Source organism: Xenopus tropicalis, chromosome 1 (genome assembly GCF_000004195.4).
Source record: "Xenopus tropicalis strain Nigerian chromosome 1, UCB_Xtro_10.0, whole genome shotgun sequence".
Taxonomy (NCBI): Eukaryota; Metazoa; Chordata; class Amphibia; order Anura; family Pipidae; genus Xenopus; species Xenopus tropicalis.
Genome location: NC_030677.2, coordinates 1,018,818 through 1,043,639, shown reverse-complemented (window position 1 = coordinate 1,043,639; position 24,822 = coordinate 1,018,818). Strand labels below are relative to the sequence as shown.

The window sequence follows — 24,822 nt, the reverse complement described above, 5'->3', positions numbered from 1 at the left end:
TAAATAAACCCAATAGGGCTGTTCTGCCCCCAATAAGGGGTAATTATATCTTAGTTGGGATCAAGTACAGGTACTGTTTTATTATTACAGAGAAAAGGGAATCATTTAACCATGAAATAAACCCAATAGGGCTGTTCTGCCCCCAATAAGGGGTAATTATATCTTAGTTGGGATCAAGTACAGGTACTGTTTTATTATTACAGAGAAAAGGGAATCATTTAACCATTAAATAAACCCAATAGGGCTGTTCTGCCCCAATAAGGGGTAATTATATCTTAGTTGGGATCAAGTACAGGTACTGTTTTATTATTACAGAGAAAAGGGAATCATTTAACCATTAAATAAACCCAATAGGGCTGTTCTGCCCCAATAAGGGGTAATTAAATCTTAGTTGGGATCAAGTACAGGTACTGTTTTATTATTACAGAGAAAAGGGAATCATTTAACCATTAAATAAACCCAATAGGGCTGTTCTGCCCCCAATAAGGGGTAATTATATCTTAGTTGGGATCAAGTACAGGTACTGTTTTATTATTACAGAGAAAAGGGAATCATTTAACCATTAAATAAACCCAATAGGGCTGTTCTGCCCCAATAAGGGGTAATTATATCTTAGTTGGGATCAAGTACAGGTACTGTTTTATTATTACAGAGAAAAGGGAATCATTTAACCATTAAATAAACCCAATAGGGCTGTTCTGCCCCAATAAGGGGTAATTATATCTTAGTTGGGATCAAGTACAGGTACTGTTTTATTATTACAGAGAAAAGGGAATCATTTACCCATTAAATAAACCCAATAGGGCTGTTCTGCCCCCAATAAGGCGTAATTATATCTTAGTTGGGATCAAGTACAGGTACTGTTTTATTATTACAGAGAAAAGGGAATCATTTACCCATTAAATAAACCCAATAGGGCTGTTCTGCCCCCAATAAGGGGTAATTATATCTTAGTTGGGATCAAGTACAGGTACTGTTTTATTATTACAGAGAAAAGGGAATCATTTAACCATGAAATAAACCCAATAGGGATGTTCTGCCCCCAATAAGGGGTAATTAAATCTTAGTTGGGATCAAGTACAGGTACTGTTTTATTATTACAGAGAAAAAGGAATCATTTAACCATTAAATAAACCCAATAGGGTTGTTCTGCCCCAATAAGGGGTAATTATATCTTAGTTGGGATCAAGTACAGGTACTGTTTTATTATTACAGAGAAAAGGGAATCATTTAACCATTAAATAAACACAATAGGGCTGTTCTGCCCCAATAAGGGGTAATTAAATCTTAGTTGGGATCAAGTACAGGTACTGTTTTATTATTAGTTTTAAATCAGTTTTAAAATTCTAAATTATTTGATTAAAATGGAGTCTATGGGAGACGGCTTTCCGTAATTTAGAGCTTTCTGGATAACGGGTTTCCAGATAAGGGATCCCATACCATCATACATATGATAAAGGAACAACATTAAAAATTTGGATTCAATGTGTTTTTGAGAAAAGAAACTGATTTTTTTTCAGGATTTTTTTTCTGAATTTGGATTTTTATCGCTAAAAGTCACAGGGAAAAAAAATGTGATTTTTTTTTTTCCTGAGATTTACTATGTGTCAAAACAACTAAAATCCGACAATTCACCAGCTAAAAGTTGGGAAATTACATAGAAGTCAATGGCAGAGTTCCCTTCCCTTTCCTTGAAGATCCTTCTTCTGCATCAAAACTTTAAAAGGTTTGGATTTTTGACACTGGTTTTTTTGTGTGACAATTAAAAAAATTTGCATTTTGGGGCAACAATTCAAAAAAGTTGCAATTTCCCCCCTAAGAGGCAGATCTACTAAAACTCTAATATTTCTCTTTTTTTTTTTCCGACTAAACTCATTTCCATGAATGTCTGACATTTACTAAAAAATCTGATGCAAAAAAGTCTGCATGGGAAAAAGTCGGAGAAAAGTAGCAAAACTGTGTGTTTTTTTAATGGTCGCCCCCAAAAACTGCGACTTTTTTGAATTGTCAAGTTTTAGCTGGTGAATTGTCGGATACGGATTTTTAGCCGTTTTGACACATAGTAAATCTTGAAAAAGTTGAGACTTTTTTTCACTAAAAATCCGAAGAAAAAAAGATTCCAATAGTTTGTAAATGGACCCCATAGTATAAGTTTCTTTGCCTCCGCTTTGTCTGTCTCTGAGAGCAGTGACACATTTGGCAGAAGAAAGTATAACATAATCTTGTATGAAACATATCATTCCGATGAGAACTTATCTTTCCTGCTGATTCCCTGCATTCTGAGCTGCTGTTGTGATGACCCCTAAGCTCAGCTTCTCACCAGCTGCCCAGAGCCCATTGAGCATGTGCAGTGCCACTGACACTATCCAAGATGGGGAGCTCCTGTGAGACCTGAATCATTGTTGCGATTGAGATGTTGAACCTTTAGGCTGGTGTAGTAAGTTCAGTACATAAAATATAACATTTTTAGCCATATTCAATTTTAGGGCTTAGTTCTCCTTTAACATTAACCTGCAAACTCATTCAATAGGTGTCTATTAAGCAGCCAATATCCACTTTCGTATCAGCTTTCATTTCATGCGCCTATGATTTCCCTTCTCTATAGTGATATGCGCCATTAGAGCTACGGAAAATTCTATCTCCAGAAAGTGTTGGAAATGAATGGCCCTTAGTGAAAAATGATTTTCTGGCTGGAGAGTAACTTTTATTGAGAGCCTTATCTCTTCCAAATTGACAATAAAGGGCAATTGTAGACTCTATGATTAGGCAGGTCACACAAATTCCAATAAAAGGAAGCAAGGTGACGTTGTCCTTTGTCTGTTTCCTTGGCAACAACACCCCAAAAACTGGAACTTTCCAATATTCACACTAATTGGCTATTTTCTTCTGCTGCTTTGACTCTAGACCCTACCTACATTAATCATATCTACAAAAAAAAAAAAACAACACATACATACAAACACAAACAATAACACACCTAAGGTTACAGAGTAGAGACCTACCATGATTATGATTACAATAAGGACAGACGGTTGCATTCAGCTGTAGGGCCATGCAAAGTATATGATCCCAGGCAGTGTCATTCAGTGGCTACTTAAGCAAATAAAGTGCATAAAAAAGGGCATTGAAAGGGATGAAAACATAGTTTTGCCTCTTTATAGGTCACTGGTATGACCTCACCTTTTAATGAGTTGGAGAGAGTGCAGAGACTGCAACTAAACTGGTAAAGGGGATGGAAAGATTAAACTATGGGGTTAGACTGTTAAGATTGGGGTTGTAATTTCTGGAAAAAAAAGTGCTTGTGAGGGGACATGATTAATCATCTGTATAAGAGGGCATTATAGACAGATAGATTAAGATAGAAAAGAATAAAGAGTGCCCCCCCCCTTTAGACTTGAGGAACTGGACTTTCAGGGTTAGTTTCAGCCATCTGTCGGTAGATCAATGAATGCAAGAAGTTGATTGGTCGCCATGAGTTACGTCCCAGTGTGGATAAATAAATCCCATTGTGCTATAATCACAGACTGTAGGGATCTAAGTGCATATTATCCTCTCTTTAATAGCTGCACCATTATCTGAAGGACATTATATATTATACCCGGGATGGCCAAGCCGGTGCTTTTGATGAATATGGAGTTTATGTTACAAGCTATGGGATCTATAATAACATTATAACGTCTGCTCTCATTTTGTATTATAACGTTATTGGAACATTCACACCTTGGGGTCCCCCAGATCAGCAGATAGAGATCAACCCAGGTCAAATAATATGGAAGACCAACTGCACAAAAGTAAGTGAAGCATTAGTTTCTTTCTTACAAATGATAATTGATAGTTGGGTAAAACATTTGTCAGATTTGTCACATTTTTAGTATAAATCATTTTGTCAGAATAGTCACAGGGTTTATCATAAAATGCAACTAGATCCTACCCAACTGAGGTCTTGCCAATGTTCCCTCTATGCCATAAAATGCAACTAGATCCTACCCAACTGAGGTCTTGCCAATGTTCCCTCTATGCCATAAAATGCAACTAGATCCTACCCAACTGAGGTCTTGTCAATGTTCCCTCTATGCCATAAAATGCAACTAGATCCTACCCAACTGAGGTCTTGCCAATGTTCCCTCTATGCCATAAAATGCAACTAGATCCTACCCAACTGAGGTCTTGCCAATGTTCCCTTTATGCCACGCATAGATATATTATTCTGACCCAACCAATTCTCTAATAATGAAAGCCAATTGCAAAGTTGCTAGGATTAGGACATTATATGACATTGGGGCACACAACCCCAACAAAATTAGAGGTATCATTGGTCCTTGCATAGATAAGAAGGTCTTTCTACCTTCTGGGTCACCAATGAGGACATCTACAGTAGCTGAAATTAATGGGGTACTGATGGCTAAAATTACTGGAAGAAGTAAAAGTGAAGATGCCAACCCCAATCCCATTGATAAGAAAAGCAAATACAGGGGCCATAAAAATTATATCAGAAGCTTCCACCCTACATTACTAACCTCGCTGCCCCTACAGTTTGTGTTTCTGTTATTGCCCAGAGATGACAATTTGCTGCATTTGTTGGGTTACTAGAATTCTCAGTTGCACAAATACACACTCAAATTAGTCTTAGTAAATGTTCATAGTCCCATTTTCCATATTAGAGGGGTGTCTTTCTTAGGGCCTGATTTAATAAAACGGGTGACGGGTTGCTGGTCATGGACACATCATGAACTGTAGTAATGTTGTAATTTTTAACAACTAAATATAGCAGTTATTTCTCCTTTTTTCCCCTTTTGCTACAAAACATGTTCCTAGATCCCTAAAGCTCAGTGTTCAGACAACTGTCTCCCCGGATTCAGGAAGGCGGCAAAAACCGGAACCAAGTCCTGTTGTTATGATTGTGTTTCATGTTCAGAAGGGGAGATCTCCAATAGAACTGGTACATATTATTGCATGCTTGAGATATCTGGCAACTAACTAACTAGGTCTTCTACTGGTTAACTTACACTATATGGCCAATTGTAACCAGACACCACTAATAATTAATGGAATTTGTGACAATTCTGTGCTTCCTACTTTGAGGCAACAGTTTGGGGATGTCCCTTTCCTCCAGCAGGATAATAACCTAGATGACAAGACAAGGTCCATTGAGAATTAGTTTGCAGAGATGGCAGTGCAAGAACTTGACTGGCCTGTACAGAGCTCTGACCTGAACCTGAATGAACATCTGTGGGATGAATGGCAAAGTAAGCCAGGCCTAGTCACCCAGTATCAGTGCCAAACCACTTGGCAACAAATGGAAGCAAATCCATGACTACATAATTACATATATCACAATTGGACTTAAGACCACCTACAATTTTATTCATATTCCCTAGAATCTCTGAAGAAAGTCTATCAATCTAGTTTAGGCCGTGTAACCAATCAGAATGCAGCAGAGTTTTGCAGATTTCACAATTATTTTTTCTTATTTTTTCTAATTATTATCTTTTTTATGCCCCCGTCTAAAGTCCTGACCAGTCCAAAGTTATATGTAAAAAACAGAACACTATTAGTACATATTAGACATTAAGGGGCCTATTTAATAAAATAGCTGATAAGCTCATGTGGAAGACAATAGGAGGTGTATTTATAACATTCAAGCTGTATTATTTATTTATTTATTTTTTTAAAAAACATTTGAATTTGGGAAAATACATTAAACAATGCAAATGTCATTGCAATTGAGAAATTTTTCCGCATTCAGTCACTTTAGGACAGGGGTCCTCAAACTTTTTAAACAGGGGGCCAGTTCACAGTCCCTCAGACTGCTGGGGGGCCAGACTATAGTTATTCCTCAAACTACAGCCCACCCTGCTCCCTGCCCACCCCTGACTACTACCTATCTGCCCCAGCTGGGCTGAGGACCAAGCTGAGGCAGACAGGTTGTAGCCAGGGGTGAGGACACAGCAGGGGCCGGGTAAATGACCTTGGGGGGCCGTATCCGGTCTGCGGGCCTCAGTTTGAGGATACCTGCTTTAGGATGACCCAATAGTATAAGTGGAAAAGTGTAGAGGTAAATTATTGTGAGATAATTATAAATCATAATATGAAACAATAAACATACAGGTAGTAAGTAACTAGTAGTCTTGTCTTACCAACTAAATGAGCTGATATTCACCTACAAAGAATCATAAGATGTGAGGGTATTTTGCCTGCAAGTTGCATGACATAGCACAGCATGAACCTCGGCCCATAGTTGCCTGGTGATTCCCTTCCCTTAGAATATGGATCCCCAACCTTTCTTACTCGGGAGCCACAGTCAAATGTAAAAAGACTTGGAGAGCAACACAAGCACCATAAACGTTCATGGAGGTGCCAAATAAGGGCTGTGATTGGCTATTAGGCAGCCTCTATGCACCCTATTAGCTTACAGGGGGCTTTATTTGGTAACACAAACCCACTAAATTAAAAGTAAAAAAATGAATACTAAATAATATCATGTTACTACAGAAAATATGTTTCTTCTTTTACTGAACTATGGTTCCTATGCCATAGCCCTCTCCTACTGATTCATGTATTAAGCATTTGCCTTTTAAATATTGGATTCCACAGACTCACTTGAGTCATTTTCTGTCTTTCCTGTCTATTTTAGCCAAGAATAGATTTAATTTGCTTTCATATTTTTCTCTCTACAGACAGTGAGATCTGTATCAGATGCACCAACATGGAATGGCCCAATGATCAGAAGGACCAGTGTATTCCCAAAATAGAAGAATTTCTTTCCTACACTAATGATGTGATTTCTGTGGTTTTATCATCCATCTCAGTTCTGTTTTTTCTTATAACCCTGCTGATACTGGGGGTTTTCATCTCATACTGGGATACCCCCATAGTGAGAGCCAACAACCGGAGCCTGAGCTTCCTCCTCCTTGTCTCCATCAAGCTGAGCTTCCTCAGTGTGTTTCTGTTCCTCGGTCGCCCTGTGGATATAACCTGCATGCTGCGCATCATCACTTTTGGAATCACCTTCTCCATAGCTGTCTCTTCTCTCCTGGCCAAGACTATCATGGTTTGTGTTGCTTTCAAAGCCACCAAGCCAGGGAGCTCATGGAGAAAATGGCTGGGAGTCAAACTGTCCAATTCTGTAGTCTTGTTCTGCTCATCCATTCAAATAATCATCTGCATGACTTGGTTGGCCATTTCTCCTCCCTTTCAGGAACTGGACATTCACACTTCCCCTGGAACCATCATCATTCAGTGCAATGAGGGCTCAGCTATTGGCTTTTACTCAGTTATTGGGTATATGGGGCTTCTGGCAGCTGTTAGTTTTGTTTTAGCATTTTTAGCTCGGAGCTTACCGGACAGTTTTAATGAGGCCAAGTACATCACTTTCAGCATGCTGCTCTTCTGCAGTGTTTGGATCACAATGATCCCGGCCTATCTGAGCACCAAAGGCAAAAACACTGTGTGTGTGGAGATATTTGCCATACTCACCTCAAGCGCGGGCCTTTTAGCCTGTATATTTCTGCCCAAATGTTATATCATTTACTTTTTGCCTGTGCAGAACACAAAATCTTATGTGCTTGGAAACAAAGACTGATAATTTGCAAATAACACACTCAATAAAATAATATTTTGCATTAATTACACATATTATTCTCCCTAATTAGCTCCTCACATACTTACATATAAGATATTGCAAAAGCTGCATCACTTCTCTAGAATTCACTCCCATATTCTGTCTGACTTTTTCCCAATCTTTCTGCCTTCAAAAGATCTCTTCTCCTCATTGATCTTAGCCTAGCTTCAGTGTGCTGCTAAGTGCTATACCCAATATACAATACCCTACACCCAATATCTAGAAGTGTCTACTTACTAACAAATGAATGAAATATTTAATAGGGACACAAAAGCTTAAAAAAGACTATGGCTAGAAATGTTTAGCTATGTGTTTTGAGCCCTTGTACCAGCCCAACATCCCCAAAGCTCTATAGAAATAAAGCCCCATGCCCCTGAAGATGCCCACAGTAGCTCTCCATCTTTTGCCCACCTACTGCACATGCTCAGTGACCTGAGGTTAAGGTGGCCATACACCCTCCCACCCTCCAGAGACGTTCAGGGCTGAATCATCAGATATGGAGGTAGAAACAATAGGAATTTTACCTCTGAAGGCAGATTTTGCATGGGCACCTTCAATGGCACCCGATCAAAATCTGTTAACCTGGCCGATCAGCGAGTCGACTGATATCCGTAGCCTTTTGCGATATCGGTCGCCTCGCTGAGTCACCATACACGCACAGAATAATGAGGTTTCATACGATATCATCTGTGCGTGTATAGCCAGCTTAAGGGACCAACTCACAATATTCTTCTTTCCTATGCTTGCTCTAGTCACTGCCTGTTCCCTATTAACCCTTTAAGTGCCAGCCGAATTCGTCATTTCAGTTCCCCCCAGTGCCAGACGTTTTGTGAACATTCTGTGCTCTCTCAATGTAGGGGCTTTTACTGGGGGCAGGGTTAAGTTTAGGTAGGCAAACTATATATTGTTTTTTTCAGGAGAACCTGAGCTTTCCAAATCTACCTGAGTTTTTGTGTATTTCCACTTCTGGAACAAGATTTAGAGCTTGAAATACAAAAAAAAAAAGAAAAAATGCTATTTTTCATGATATAAGGATTTCTACCAGAAACACATTTTATTTTATGGACAAAAATTCAACTGATTTGGAAAGCCTCATGTCTCCCGAACGTGCCAATACCTGATATGTATAGTTTTATTGAGATTTCTGACTTCTATAGATCAAAAACTCCCAGCAGTAAATTACTAAATTTTCAAAGCATTACAGCAGAATACGGCATACTTTACATTCCAAAGCCAAAAATCCTGGAACAATAGGTTTACCCCAGGAAACCATACATTTTTGAAAAATACGGATTCTGACGAATCCGAAATGGGTAACTATGTCTTCCAACTCCTAAGTACCAAACGGCAATGCTTTACTGAATTTAGCATTTTCTATAAAAAATTATGAAAATTCTAAAAAATCACCTCAAATCTTCCATTTTCAAGCACCTTATCTCCCACATAACATTAGGTACGAAGAAAACACACCCTAAATATGAAAGCCAGGGGTCCACTGAACAGTTTGATGCCCATTGTGCATAGGATCACCGATGTATCTGGAATTTAGAGACCCCAAAAGGAAGTTAGTACATACAAATTGCCCAGGAGATCTCTTTAGCTACTGAAAATTCAACACATTTACTGCATTTTCTGTGGGGTAAAAACACAAAAAAATACATTGACCCCCCAAAATCATATATTTTTGGAAAGTACACATTCGGACGAATTCAAAATTGGTACCCATGTCTTTCTACTCCAAACTACTGAGTCGCAATTCTTTCCCAAAATTGCCAGTTTTGATGAAATACCTAAAAATCACATCAAATCTTCCACTTTCAAGCACCTTATCTCCCACATAACATTAGCTACCAAAAGAACACACCCTAAATATGAAAGCCAAGGGTCCGCTGAACAGTTTGATGCCCATTGTGCATAGGAACACCAATGTATCTGGCATTTAGAGACCCCATAAGGAAGTTAGTGCATACAAATTGCCCAGGAGATCTCTTTAGCTACTGAAAATTCAATACGTTTACTGCATTTTCTGTGGGGTAAAAACCCAAAAAAATACATTGACCCCCCAAAACCATATATTTTTGGAAAGTACACATTCGGGCGAATTCAAAATTGGTACCCATGTCTTTCTACTCCAAACTACAGAGTCGTAGTGCTTTCCCAAAATTGCCAGTTTTGATGAAATACCTAAAAATCACATCAAATCTTCCAGTTTCAAGCACCATATCTCCCACATAACATTAGGTACCATGAAAACACACCCTAAATATGAAAGCCAAGGGTCCGCTGAACAGTTTGATGCCCATTGTGAATAGGATCAGCACTGTATCTGGCATTTAGAGACCCCATAAGGATGTCAGTGCATAGAGATTGCCCGAGCGGTCTCTTTAGCTACTGAAAATTCAACACGTTTACTGCATTTTCTGTGGGGTAAAAACACAAAAAAATACATTGACCCCCCAAAACCATATATTTTTGGAAAGTACACATTCGGGCGAATTCAAAATTGGTACCCATGTCTTTCTACTCCAAACTACAGAGTCGCAGTGCTTTCCCAAAATTGCTAGTTTTGGTGAAATACCTGAAAAACACATCAAATCTTCCACTTTCAAGCACCTTATCTCCCACATAACATTAGGTACCAAGAAAACACACCCTAAATAGGAAAGCCTAGGGTCCGCTGAACAGTTTGATGCCCATTGTGCATAGGATCAGCACTGTATCTGGCATTTAGAGACCCCATAAGGAAGTTAGTGCATAGAGATTGCCCCAGAGGTCTCTTTAGCTACTGAAAATTCAACACGTTTACTGCATTTTCTGTGGGGTAAAAACACACAAAAATACATTGACCCCCCAAAACCATATATTTTTGGAAAGTACACATTCGGGCGAATTCAAAATTGGTACCCATGTCTTTCTACTCCAAACTACAGAGTCGCAGTGCTTTCCCAAAATTGCTAGTTTTGGTGAAATACCTGAAAATCACATCAAATCTTCCACTTTCAAGCACCATATCTCCCACATAACATTAGGTACCAAGAAAACACACCCTAAATATGAAAACCAAGGGTCCGCTGAACAGTTTGATGCCCATTGTGCATAGGATCACCGATGTATCTGGCATTTAGAGACCCCAAAAGGAAGTTAGTGCATACAAAGTGTATACACTGCAATATAAGCTACCGGCATGTGCATTATGCGGCATAAGACCCCCTAACAGTAAGGAGACCCTAGAAAACTATACATTTTCCGAAAGTACACAATCTGACAAAACAAAAATGGGTAAATACATCTTTCTACTGCAAACTACCAAACTACAAAGCTATGCTAAACAGAACGATTTTTTTGACATTTCTGAAAATTGTCACAAAGCTTGCATTTTACCCCATTATGTACCCCCACATTTTGTACCATATCAACATAAAACATTCTAAATATGAACGCCAGGGGTCTACTGAACAGTTTGATGCCCTATATGCATAGATTTACCAAACTATGTGGGGTACAGGGGCACCCAAGTAAAAATAGTGCATATGAATTTTCACATAAGATGCTTCGGCTCATGCAGTTTTTGCACCCGGTATGTGTATTATGTGCCATACGACCACCTAACAGTAAGGAGACCCTAGAAAACCATATATTTTCCGAAAGTACACATTCTGACAAAACAAAAATGGGTAAATACATCTTTCTACTACAAACTACCAAACTACAAAGCTATGCTAAACAGAACGGTTTTTATGACATTTCTGAAAATTGTCACAAAGCTTGCATTTTACCCCATTATTTACCCCCACATTTTGTACCGTATCAACATAAAACATTCTAAATATGAACGCCAGGGGTCTACTGAACAGTTTGATGCCCTATATGCATAGATTTACCAAACTATGTGGGGTACAGGGGCACCCAAGTAAAAATAGTGCATATGAATTTTCACATAAGATGCTTCGGCTCATGCAGTTTTTGCACCCGGTATGTGTATTATGTGCCATACGAGCCCCTAACAGTAAAGAGACCCTAGAAACCCATATATTTTCCGAAAGTACACATTCTGACAAAACAAAAATGGGTAAATAAAACTTTCTACTGCAAACTACCAAACTACAAAGCTATGCTAAACAGAACTGTTTTTGTGACATTTCTGAAAATCGTCACAAAGCTTGCATGTTGCCCCATTGTGTACCCCACATTTAGTAACGTACCAACATAAAACACTCTAAGTATGAACGCCACTAGTCTACTGAACAGTTTGATGCCCAATATGAATAGATTTACCAAACTATGTGGGGTACAGAGGATGCCAAATTGAAATACAGCAGACAAAATGTCCATGTGCAAAGACAAGTAACAAAGAACAATGTAAAAAGCAATAAAATTGATAAAGATAAAAAAAAATCACTAAAATCATTTTTTTTTTTTGCCTAATAATATCTGCGGGCAGAATAACAGTTTGAGTATTTTGGCTAGGGCAAATAAGTTTTACAGACAAAGTCAAGCAAACAACAACTATGCATAACTGAAAATGCTATAAAATGGCTAAACATGCAGTAAAATACCCAAAAATCCACCAAAATCACAGAAAATGTAGTAGAAACACCAAAATAATACACAAAAGGTATTGCGCAGTGCGGTTAGCGAATACACTATCCGCAATGGCAATAAAACATTTTTTTCAGGCAAGAATAAAAACGATGCGATTAGAAAAAAAAAAATAATTACAAAATTACATAAGTGTGTAAGTGTGTGTGTACATGTGTGTAAAATGTGTTTTGTGTGCATGTGTGCGAGTGTGCAACCAAGTGTGAGTTTTCTCTAAGTGCTGTAAGTGATAAATGTTTGAAAACCTCCCAAAAATGCATGTGTGTGTGTGTAAGTGTGAGTATAAGTGTGTATTAGTGTAATAAATGTGTGTTTGTGTGTGTATTTGCCACTTACTTGGGGTCTATAAGATCAGGATCTGCAGGAGAAACTCGATCTGGCACAGCAGCAGTAGATCATGTGAGGGGGCGTGTCAGGAAGCAGGGGGGCCAGAGGGGGAAGCTGCACAGGAAGCCACGTGGATGGCAGGTATGTATCATGGGGCCCCTGGGCGATCGCTGCCCAGGGGCCACTCGTTCCCCACCTCTGACTGTTGTCTGGAGGCTGGGGAACGAGTGGGGAGCGAAGGAATGGCTTGAAAAGCCATTCCTCCGCTCCCAAAACCGGAAGTGCAGCAGGACGTAGAATCTACGTTCTGTGGCACTTTGGTCCTTTGATACACAGGACGTAGATTCTACGTCCTGTGGCACTAAAAAGGTTAAACATGCACACAGGCCAACCAATCACAGTCCTGTCTGGCTGCTCCCTAAAAAACTCAAGTCCTGCTCTGGCACTTTGAGCTTGGGGTGAGACTTTAGCTGAATCCTTATTGTGGGACTTTTCTTTCCACCTTGTTAGAAAGGATGGAAACATTGACAGAATTAGAGAAACTGAATTCAGTACCATTTTTTAAAATAATTATATTCTTAATTAAAAATAAAAATTCTATCACTTATATACCATAGAGTGAAAATAACATATATCCCTCCCACATAGGGAACACAAATAACAAATACACAACTTATTGTGTCCAAAGCAAAGTCAATGGGGAATAACTTTTCCCATTGCAAAGATTTTCTGTATGTAATATATTGATTTGCATACCCCCTTGTAATATTGACTCTTAAACCTTAATGGCAAAGTAAGTTGTTTGTAAAATGATAGAATCCAGAATTTTTTTTGTTTTGAAAATACAACAGTTATCTTCTACACTGAGGGAAGTATGTGTATAATGTACTGTAATCCAATGTGTATAATAGGGCAGCACTTTATTATATGGCACAGGAATCAGACATGGGGATAAAGGGACAGACTTGTTTAGTGCTGGGAAACTGTGCTTATTGCTCATTGGAGGATTATTTTGAATATGAATGCAGTCACTGGCTCTGGAGAGCTGGGAAATGTTTCATTAAACAATGCAAAAACTCTAAACCCCACATTACATTACAGGGCAACACAGGAACCAGTGCAGGCTGCATATTATGGTTCTAATTATTAATCAGCTTTGCTGTATCAGCTTCTATGGCAGATGTTATGTGACTTGTGTTGTTTGTTTGGATAATTTACTACGAACCCTAAGCTCCGCCTCCCAACAGCAGCCCAGAGCTCACTGAGCATGTGCAAGCCCTTGGTAACAAAAAGATGGTCTAACAAAGTAACAACATGGCGGCCCCCTGTGGAATACTTTGAAAGCCTAAGTTATTACTTTAGTTAGACTTCTCAATCCCTGGGCTGGTGCAGTAAGTTCAGAATGTTCATGTTTATGTTCTGTATACAAAATACAGCATTTCTAATAACATTCTATTTTAGACTTTAGCTCTCCTTTACACCTAAATGTGACGCTGAATGTGTATGGGCCAGGGTGTGCCACACAGAGCTGTTAATAGCCAAAAAGACTTTGCTTGGGCCTGTGTGCATGAATGTCTCCCTACCAGGGCTTTCCAAATTAAAAGAGGTGTGTCGGCACAGCCTAAAAAACAGCCTTAAAGCTGGTAGGGGGACTACGGAACATGTCATTCTTTATGGACACGTGCAATGTGCATCACAGGCTCATTTTATGGTTTTATGGCAAATGATAAATTGTTTTAAGGAAGCCCTTTGGCGAAATCGAAATATGATGCATTCAAACTCAGAAGGGAGCCCAATGACCCGAATAAAATGTTAGGGAAGCAGGGCATGACTATGTTAGGAGGAAAGCCACCCCCCTTTTCACCCCCTCCCAACATGGGTTATTGCAGTTGGTACAGGCAGGGCAAAGAAAGGTAAGACCCTCCCCGGATGTGAACTCACATCATTCCGGCAGGAGAAGGAGCCGACTTTGAGCCCCAGAGGAAATTAAAAAGTTGCAGTTGGAAAATGAATGGGTAACTGGGTAGGCCTGGGGTCCTCAGGGAGATGGATAATCCTAGAAGGGGACTTGGATAATAGACAGGACACAGGCTCCGGGCCTGGGCTCAGGGTCAGACCTCCTTAGAGGTATAAGTTGACTGCTGTTTTAATGTTTGGACTTACAAACAGTTTAATACAAGTTATGGTTGTTTACATATATATTTACTGATTTATATTAAATTTTACATTAAACAACTGCGGCCTTCTCTCCCCAAATTAAGTCGTCCGTTGTCTTATTTCGGTACCATGGGGAGGGAAAAGGGGGCACAACAGGCTCGACGCTGCATTAGTCAGAGATTTTAATAAGTGATTGCATGGCCCTGGCTTTTAGCATAATGCATTTATATTGTTTAATTGACAAAAAGAAGGGAACAAAACATGAACGTTTATGGCACCTAAGTGAATGGTCACAAGTTTTAAAGTAATATTTTACTTTTATATAAGTTATTTTTAAATGTTTCTGTAATCTGTACCTTTTTGCAAAAACTGTTCCATGATTTTATGTTTTTATGTTCTGTAAAGCAAATGTTATTTATGATTTTACTATGAATTTGGTTTCAATAAAGCTCTTTAAAACCTCTGGTGTCCTGTTCCGGTCTTTGTTGCCTGCCTTCTGAGGTTCTGTTCCTGGTTCCTGACTTCTGAGGTTCTGTCCCTGTGTTCCGTGACCCCAGCTTTATTCCTTCACTCCTGCCCCCTCCATGTCCTGTTCTTTGGATTCCCGGTTTAACCGTGGCCTGACTTCTGGACTATGATTCTGCCTGCTGGTTTCTACAATTTCTGCCCTGTATATTTAGTTTATATTTGGTTCTGTACCTATTCCTGTTTTGTTATTTGCCTTCACTAAAACTTTACACATTGATATCATGTCCCTTCAGCTTAGTTCTGCCATTGACAGTTATACGCCAAGTTATCCAGTCTTCAGGCTCCCAACTTCCTGGTACTCCACAGCATCTCCACGTGACAGTATCTTGATTATTTACTAGTGGTACCCCAAGACAGAGACTCCTTAACTCACATAAGAGAAGAAATTCTAAGTCTCCTCTCAACTCTAGGGTTTCTAATACGTATAAAGAAGTCAGTATTAGATCCTTGTCAGGTTCCGTTTCTAGGCTTCATCCTCAACACAGAAACCTTGACATTACAGGTCCCACCAGAAAAACTTCAATCAGTTTCCAAATTGATTCAGAGAGTCCTGGCTGTGAGACGTCTTTCCCTTTGGATGCTAACGGCTCTCATATGCTGACTAATGGCATTATCTACAGGTTTTTACCAAGCCCCAATGTAGTTTCTGCTAAACTATCACCTACACAAAAAGGAAGCACTGGAGAGAATTTTTATGTCTAAGCTCAGAAGCCAAAAATGATTTAAATGTTCGGCTAACCATGTCAAACCCCAGTCCTGCTCCTATAACTCAACAAACCCATGCAGATACATTTCTGGAAGGCTGGGGAGGGTTTTTCAAAACAAGAGCAGTAAAAGGGCGTTGGTCCTCAGAAGCTATACCACATAAATGTCTTAGACCTCAGTTCATTTTCAGATGGACAAGATTGCAGTAACGTATATCAACAGAATAGATGGAACTCGATTGTGGGCCTTGCACTACAATCTACACATAGCTGCTGAATACGTCCCAGGGGTTCCGAATGGGATAGGTTCCTTGTCCAGGCACAAACACTCATACGCAATTGTATTCTTCACAACCATCTATTTCAGAAAACCTAAAGCATGTTGGGTGTCAGGCAAAAAGATCTATTTGCCTCTCCAACATCAGCACAACAAAAATGTTTGTCTCCAGGATCTGATCAAAGGGCACTTGAAGGCTAGACTCTTTTATTCGGCTGGAGGACTTTAAGGGGTCTATATGCCTTTCCCCCTCCAGCAATAACCCTCAAGGTTCTATTTAGGGTGCAGGAAGAACAGATCACAGACCTGGTCATAGTGTATCCAGTATGGCCTTCCAAGATATGGTAACCAAAATTACAGAAGATCATAGTAGGTCCCAAATTTCCTTAGGCTTCACCTCAGAATGCTTTCAAGGTCCGAGGGAACTCCTAACATCTTTACTCCAGTAAATCTGGCTAGTAGCCCTGGAGAGAGGCTAGCTTTACTCTTTTGAGAAGAGCAAATGATCTGAGTAGAGCATCTCTGCGCCCTCAAACTTAAAGATTAGGCTATTGCACAGGAATTTCCTGCAACCCAGCCCTCTGATATGAAGGCTAAATTAGATTTCTTATCTTATAAGCTTACCCTTTTAGCAGTGTCTACACTTAAGACATATGGATTGGCTTTAGCTATACTTTATGCGGAGGTTACAAAACATTGGCTTTACACCAAATGAATTAGAGGAGCTGGCATTTCTAGACCAGTCCAGCAAAGGTACAGTTCAACTTGGCATATAGATCCTCTTCTGAGGTAGTTTTCAAATATACCTCCAAACCCTTCTAAAGTGAGATGCCTAGCCAATAATATGGCTTTTTTGTTAGGTTAGGCCTTTTCCGCCTGAGAGGAAGAACTCTCCTTAAAGGACAACTAAAGCCTAAAAAAGAATATGGCTAGAAATGTTTAGCTATGTGTTTTGGGCCCTTGTACCAGCCCAACATCCCCAAAGCTCTATAGAAATAAAGATTCATGCCCCTGAAGATGCCCACAGTAGCTCTCCATCTTTTGCCTTGCCCAACTACTGCACATGCTCAGTCTGCTCTTGGCTGATGTCACTGAGCTTAGGGATCGACTTACAATATTTTTCTTTCCCCTGCCTGCTTGGTCTGGTCACTACTAAACATTCATACTAGCCAACCAATCACAGTCCTGTCTGGCTGCTCTCTTAAAAACTAAAGGCCTTTTGAGCTTGGGGCGAGACTTTAGCTGAATCCTTAGTGTGGCTTCTCTTTCCCCCTTGTAATGATTCCAAATACTGAGCTGTGTAACAAATATAAGTTACAAAGGTTGGAAACAGAGGCAGAAGCTGTGACAAAAGTTTCAGTCACTTTGCTGTTACAAACAGCCCCTCTGGGAATAAACTGCCCCATTGTAAAGGTTTCTCTGTATGTAACACAGTGACTGTATATGCCCCTTACACTCCCCCCCATGGCTAAGGTACAGAATATTACTAGCTTTAGCACTGGGGCTTGCTTGCTTTTTTTGTTTTTTTGCTTTTATATACAATCCCACAACAGACAAATAACTTCTGTCAAAGTGTTTATGAAGCAGTTGCATGGGGGTGTGTGTGCATTACACACGGGGAGAGGCCAAACTGTGCCAGTAGGTGTATAGGCAGAACAACATGTACAGGGGAACCTCTGCACAAACACTATGTTCCTTCCCAGGCATGCTGATTTGCAAAGTGACTGACACTGAGCTCAGAGTTTGTGTCTCACTATTATAAACAGGCTGTGTATGGCACCCCCAGTCTGTATGGCACCCCAAGTCTGCATGGCACCCCCAGTCTGCATGGCACCCCCAGTCTGCATGGCACCCCCAGGCTGTAGGGCCCCCCCAGGCTGTAGGGCCCCCCCAGGCTGTAGGGCACCCCCAGGCTGCTCATCTGCCCTTTGCTTTGGTCAGTGTAATGTGAGTATAAGAGAGAGTCATTTGTAGAAGGAGAGAATTCAGAATGTGTTTATATTAGAAAAAGCCCCAATTATCTTCTAAGCTGATATTTTGGGGGATGGGGATATGGGAATATTTGGGAGTCTGTAAACAAGTTATGTCTAAATACTGAGCTAAAGCTTGTTTGTATTGATATCCTGTACTACAATGTGTATAATAGGGCAGCGCTAGTTTATATGTACCTGTACCCATGATGCACCTGTGTCTCTGTCATTTGTAGGTTCCACCTAGTTCTCTATGGAGGTTGAAGGAAAAAATATATACACAAGAGCATTGACCAATGAGAATGCTAATTAGATTCCCAGCACTATATCAGCCATTTTGCTATTATCTTACATATAGAGATGATTATGTCATTTTTCCATTATTATATGGCACAGGAATCAGACATGGGGATAAAGGGACAGACTTGTTCAGTGCTGGGAAACTGTGCTTATTGCTCCCAACTCCAATTGCAGGAACAGAGAACAGGGAGCCGGATTTACTCACATCAGCTGGGATTCTCATTGGGGGATTCTTTTGCATATTTATGCAGCCACTGGCTTTGTGCTGTTGTTTTGATAATTTACTACGTTCCCTAAGCTCCGCCTCCCAACAGCAGCCCAGAGCAAACTGAGCATGTGCAGGAGCCAGATCTTATAGAAGATGGTCTAACAAAGTAACAAGATGGCAGTATATAAAATACAGCATTTCTAATGATTTTCTATTTTAGGGTTTAGTTCTCCTTTAATAAAGGGCCAAGCATTGGCCTGAAACATTGCATTGTCGGAGAACTAAAGCCATGCGATATCTAATAAAGGCTTTTTAAGATATATCTTCCTATTGGAAGTATGTATGTATGTATATCTTTATTTATAAAGTGCTACTTATGTACGCAGCGCTGTACAGTAGAATACATTAATACAAACAGGGGGTTAATAAGATAATAGATAAATACAAAGTATAATAATAAATACAGATAAATACAGCAGCAATAAGTTAAGAGTCGAGGACACAAGAGGAAGGAGGTCCCTGCCCCGTAGAGCTTACAATCTATATAGAAGTGGATTACTACTAAGGGATCTCTGCATATTTGCAGTCCAGAAAAAGAAATGTCCCATCCAAATTCTTCCTGACTGCCTTTATTATCAAGCAGATCATTTCCTCCTCCTCTTTATTGTTGCTTTTTTACTCATGGACAATATCTGGAGTGTGTGGAAGGTGTGTGCCCTGGCTATGCTCGCAACCATCTTGTCCTTCATCATCCTCAACAGCCCCTCCTCACCCTTCTCATCCTCTTCAGGCACATTGCCCTCCTATAGCAGATAACCAGGCATATGGTTGAGCAGGAACACTGGGCTGATAAGTTCCCAGTAGCATGCATTGCCCCTGCTAACAAAGTGTGTGGCAGCTCAAAGGGGGCAAGTAGAGCTTTCTCATCTGCTGCCTCTGCTCTCCACTGAAGAACCTTAGCAGAGCCCCCATGTCTACTCCTGACACTGTGCTCCAGCAGGCAATTATTGACTGCAAACCCCTGACAAACAAGGTGCTCCACCATGTGCACATACATTTCCAACATGTCACTAGTCACAGCTCATTCCTGGTGTAAGCCCCACTCCACTAGGCTGGTGGAGGGCAGGGATGGCTATACTGGAAAGTAATGGTAGCTGGAAGCCTGTAAGGGGCAGCACAAACCATCAACTAGCTGATAGGCCAAGAGCTTTGCCAGGTGTCCATTGAGTCTCTGTACATTGTGGTGGCTGGGGACAATGGCACCTTGTAGCCATGGATCTGAGGTAGGGAAACCTGGTGGGAAAAATACCACAGACTAGTTGAGATAGAGAGAGAGTGAGAGGAGGCTGTCGAAGAGATAGGGCTGCACAGTGGCATTCTCCAGCTGTGAACTTCTGAAATCCCTTGCTCCAGGGGATGGGACTGGCACCAGTAGAATGAGGAATAGGAGGAGGAGGAGGACAGGTTGTATGACTGGCCTTTGGCCTGCCCCTATTGTGATGTTTCTGTGTCATCCTGTGGTGATACTTCATCTAGGAACTTAAGGCTGTAGTTTCAATATGTGACCCTGGCTGCCCCCTATGTTTACTTTGATGGTGGAGGTTGCACACTGATAATGACTTATACGTTAAGAATGGCACACCAACTGGACAACTCCTTATATAGACAGTGGTATGGCTACAATCCTATTGGTTGATGTTGAAAGGGAGGATAATATGATGTAAGCATTTTTCCTCAACATTTCTTGTGAAATGGGCCATGAGACAAAGTGGTTACCTTGTGGTTACAATGGGCATGGGACTGAAAAAATATTGGAAACATTCACACCCACCAAATGATGGAACCTTCCCTTGTTAGAGTTTGTAACTAACTGATTATTCCAGTTACAGTAAGTCCCTCAGGCAGGTCCCATTCATTCCACTGATTACAGACATGGGGCAGATTGGGGCATCACTGGCATTTTCTCTGCCGGTGGGTAAATCACATGACATAACTCCAGTGGATGTTCAATAAAGTTTATTTCTAGTATAAATAAATCTAAAGCAACTGGACTTGTTGGGTAACCATTGAAGATGTTTCACTACTCATCCGAGCAGCTTCTTCAGTTCAACTGACTGGTATGGGAAGCCCTCAGCATATATACAAGAGTATATATGCTGAGGGCTTCCCATACCAGTCAGTTGAACTGAAGAAGCTGCTCGGATGAGTAGTGAAACATCTTCAATGGTTACCCAACAAGTCCAGTTGCTTTAGATTTATTTATACTAGATATACCATGACCTGGATGAATGAAAACCTTCATAGACAATAAAGTTTATTGTTCTTATTAGTGAGCGTTGGGGCCTTTGGAGTGCCAGTGGGTGCTGCTGGAACTGGTTATGGGAGACACATTGGTGGCCCAAAAGCCTAGATTATTACCGGAGATGTTAGGTACTCCTTACATTTTGCAACATATTTTAATTTTTAGAAATATAATTTAATACAACTATGGCAAATCACCAGAAATTCATGCTAGCTATCTGTATTAAGGTATAGCATCCAAAATCCTGTCAAAAATAATGAAAACATTTACTGTATGTGACTGTCCTGCTGGCAAAGAGTCTAAAGTCACTGGGGGGCTGAAATCTAGAATAAATCAGCCCTTAACTGAAATAGAAATAGATGGCAGAAAACAACAAGTTAAGCACAAAGATCGCAAGGGTAAATGTACCATTCTTAGAATAGCGCAGAGCTCCCCCCGGTGGCTGTTTCTATATTCATTCTACTGTGCAAATCCTCTCTCTGCTCTCTATAAAATGAGGGTTGGATGAGCCGGGCCCCTTACTCTGTTCTACACACACAGCCCAACCCTGGGGCCCCTGTGTCTCTCTGTGCCACTGACTGTTACTGGGGCAAATCCTCTCTCTGCTCTCTATAAAATGAGGGTTGGATGAGCCAGGCCCCTTACTCTGTTCTACACACACAGCCCAACCCTGGGGCCCCTGTGTCTCTCTGTGCCACTGGCTGCTGCTGGGGGAACTCTCTCATCCCCTGTTGTATATTGGGGTGCAATGCTGGGGGGTACAGCTGTATCTAATTCCCTGAAAGTGCTGATCTACATTATAACCCTGTGTGTGGAGCCCTGCTCCTCTGAGCCAATCAACCCTGCCTGTCGCCTACAGATCATTAAAGCAGCTGAGGAATATGAATATATCCAGGAAGGAGACATCATGATCGGAGGGGTGATGACTACGCATTTAAATGTGTATAATGTTAAATTTCCGTGGGACAATTCCACAAGATTGCTGTGTACTGAGTATGTCTCATCCCCTACAGACAGGCACAGGGAAGAGCAGAAGTATCAGTATATAATTGGGGGCACACAGTAAGGATACAGTGACAGTAGGGCTCATTACTTGGGGGCATATATTGAATAGGATACAGGGTAGTTACTTACACACAGGCCCCTTGCACCTCTGTAACGTTGCGCTCATTGCTGCCATGTCTGTCCCACCTCCTGTTCCGGATCTCACACAAGTGAGTCTATTGGGCAGAGCAACCCCGGCATTACTGCTGCCTTCCAGCTGGGTTTAATTCCAGGGGCCCCGCTGTGACCTGCACCAATACATGTAGGGGACTTGCACCTAAACAATCACAGAGAGTTAGATATGATTAATGGGGGGATAGTGGAATTATTAACCATGACAGATAATTCTGCGATGTTATTAGTATTTGATGGGGAAAGAGTACCAAATCTGTCTGGAAAACATTTAATATTTTGTCTATACTGTCCCTTTAAGGAAAAGGGACAGTATAGACAAAGTATAGGAATTTCCACTTGGCCCAGCACTCTACCAGCTATCTCCCTGCCAGCTATCTCCCTGCCAGCTATCTCCCTGCCAGCTACCTCCCTGCCAGCTATACCCCTGCCAGTTCATACACCTCCATTCTGCTACCTGGCTATCTCTCCAGCAAGCACTCACTCCAGCTGCTGCTGCTATCACTCAGTCACTCACTCCCCACCCATCAGCAGATTGCTCACTCAAACCTGCACCCTACCCACAAGCCTCTGCTGCCTACCCCTATGTCTGGCCCTGTTAGATGCACTTAAAGGGACACTAAACCCTGCGGCACAGCGCGGCTCAACCCAATGTTACTCAGCTGTTGCCGGACTACAAACCCCAGAATAATGTAACATATAATGAAGGGTGAGGCATGCTGGGAGCTGTAGTCCAGCAACATCAGGGTTGTATTCTTAAAGCAATATTGCACAATAAAACTTTTCAGGCTCCCCAGTGCCCACATTGGCAGCATTGAAATGCAAAAGAATCCCCCAATGAGAATCCCAGCTGATGTGAGTAAATCCGGCTCCCTGTTCTCTGTTCCTGCAATTGGAGTTGGGAGCAATAAGCACAGTTTCCCAGCACTGAACAAGTCTGTCCCTTTATCCCCATGTCTGATTCCTGTGCCATATAATGACGGGAAAATGCCATCATTATCTCTATATGTAAGGTACCAGCAAGGGGCCTGACACAGTGCTGGGAATCAGCATTCTCATTGGTCACTTCTCTTGCATCTTTAATGAAGTTTTCAGTCAGTAGAATTCTCATTGGTGAATTGGTTTCCATGTGTAATTATGTTTTCCATCAACTTCTATAGAGAACTAGGGGGCGCAGTGGGACAGCTTTATTGTTGGGTTTAGTGTCCCTTTAAGGCAAATAAGAGGATTTTTGTGAGCTGAGAATGCATTTCTCTAATTCTTTTGTATTTAGACTGTATATTGCAAGCTTAAAGGGACACTAAACTTAACCATTCACCAATGAGAATTCTACTGACTGAAAACTTCATTATAGATGCAAGAGAAGTGACCAATGAGAATGCTGATTCCCAGCACTGTGTCAGGCCCCTTGCTGGTACCTTACATATAGAGATAATGATGGCATTTTCCTGTCATTATATGGCACAGGAATCAGACATGGGGATAAAGGGACAGACTTGTTCAGTGCTGGGAAACTGTGCTTATTGCTCCCAACTCCAATTGCAGGAACAGAGAACAGGGAGCCGGATTTACTCACATCAGCTGGGATTCTCATTGGGGGATTCTTTTGCATTTCAATGCTGCCAATGCGGGCACTGGGGAGCCTGAAAAGTTTTATTGTGCAATATTGCTTTAAGAATACAACCCTGATGTTGCTGGACTACAGCTCCCAGCATGCCTCACCCTTCATTATATGTTACATTATTCTGGGATTTGTAGTCCGGCAACAGCTGAGTAACGTTTGGTTGAGCCGCGCTGTGCCGCAGGGTTTAGTGTCCCTTTAAAGGAGAACTAAAATTGAAAATCATTAGAAATGCTGTTCCACTGTTGCCCTGTAATGTAATGTGGGGTTTAGAGTTTTTGCATTGTTTAATGAAACATTTCCCAGCTCCCCAGAGCCAGTGGCTGCATTAATATGCAAAAGAATCCTCCAATGAGAATCCCAGCTGATGTGAGTAAATCCGGCTCCCTGTTCTCTGTTCCTGCAATTGGAGTTGGGAGCAATAAGCACAGTTTCCCAGCACTGAACAAGTCTGTCCCTTTATCCCCATGTCTGATTCCTGTGCCATATAGTAACATAGTAACATAGTAAGTTGGGTTGAAAAAAGACGTACGTCCATCAAGTTCAACCATAATGCCTATATATAACCTGCCTAACTACTAGTTGATCCAGAGGAAGGCAAAAAACCCCATCTGAAGCCTCTCTAATTTGCCGCAGAGGGGAAAAAATTCCTTCCTGACTCCAAGATGGCAATCGGACCCGTCCCTGGATCAACTTGTACTAAGAATATAATGATGGGAAAAATTATGTAATTATCTCTATATGTAAGATAAGATCAAACCTAATTAGCATTCTCGTTGGTCAATTCTCTTGTGTATATAATTTTTTCTTCAACCTCTATAGACAACTAGGTGGAATCTAAAAATGAATCCATAAATGATACTGGCCAAACAAACCCATTGGCACAGAGACACAGGTGCATTATGGGTACAGGTACATATAAACTAGTGCTGCCCTATTATACACATTGTATTACAGGATATCATATACAGCCTTCCCTATACAAGGTTTAGCTTAGTATGTAGATGTAACTTGTTTATAACAAGTTTGACT

The 24,822-nt window shown here is 40.9% G+C and overlaps 1 protein-coding gene across 1 annotated transcript; it reads left to right on the top strand.

Moving 5' to 3' along the window:
* Window positions 1–5,167: 5,167 nt before the first annotated feature.
* Window positions 5,168–7,369, top strand: LOC116408333 (vomeronasal type-2 receptor 26-like; the record flags this gene model as incomplete). The annotated part of the gene is made up of 2 exons (XM_031895115.1): window positions 5,168–5,246; window positions 6,678–7,369. Coding segments are annotated over exons 1-2 (771 nt in total), but the record flags the coding sequence as incomplete, so codon positions are not given.
* Between the last annotated feature and the right edge of the window lie 17,453 nt (window positions 7,370–24,822).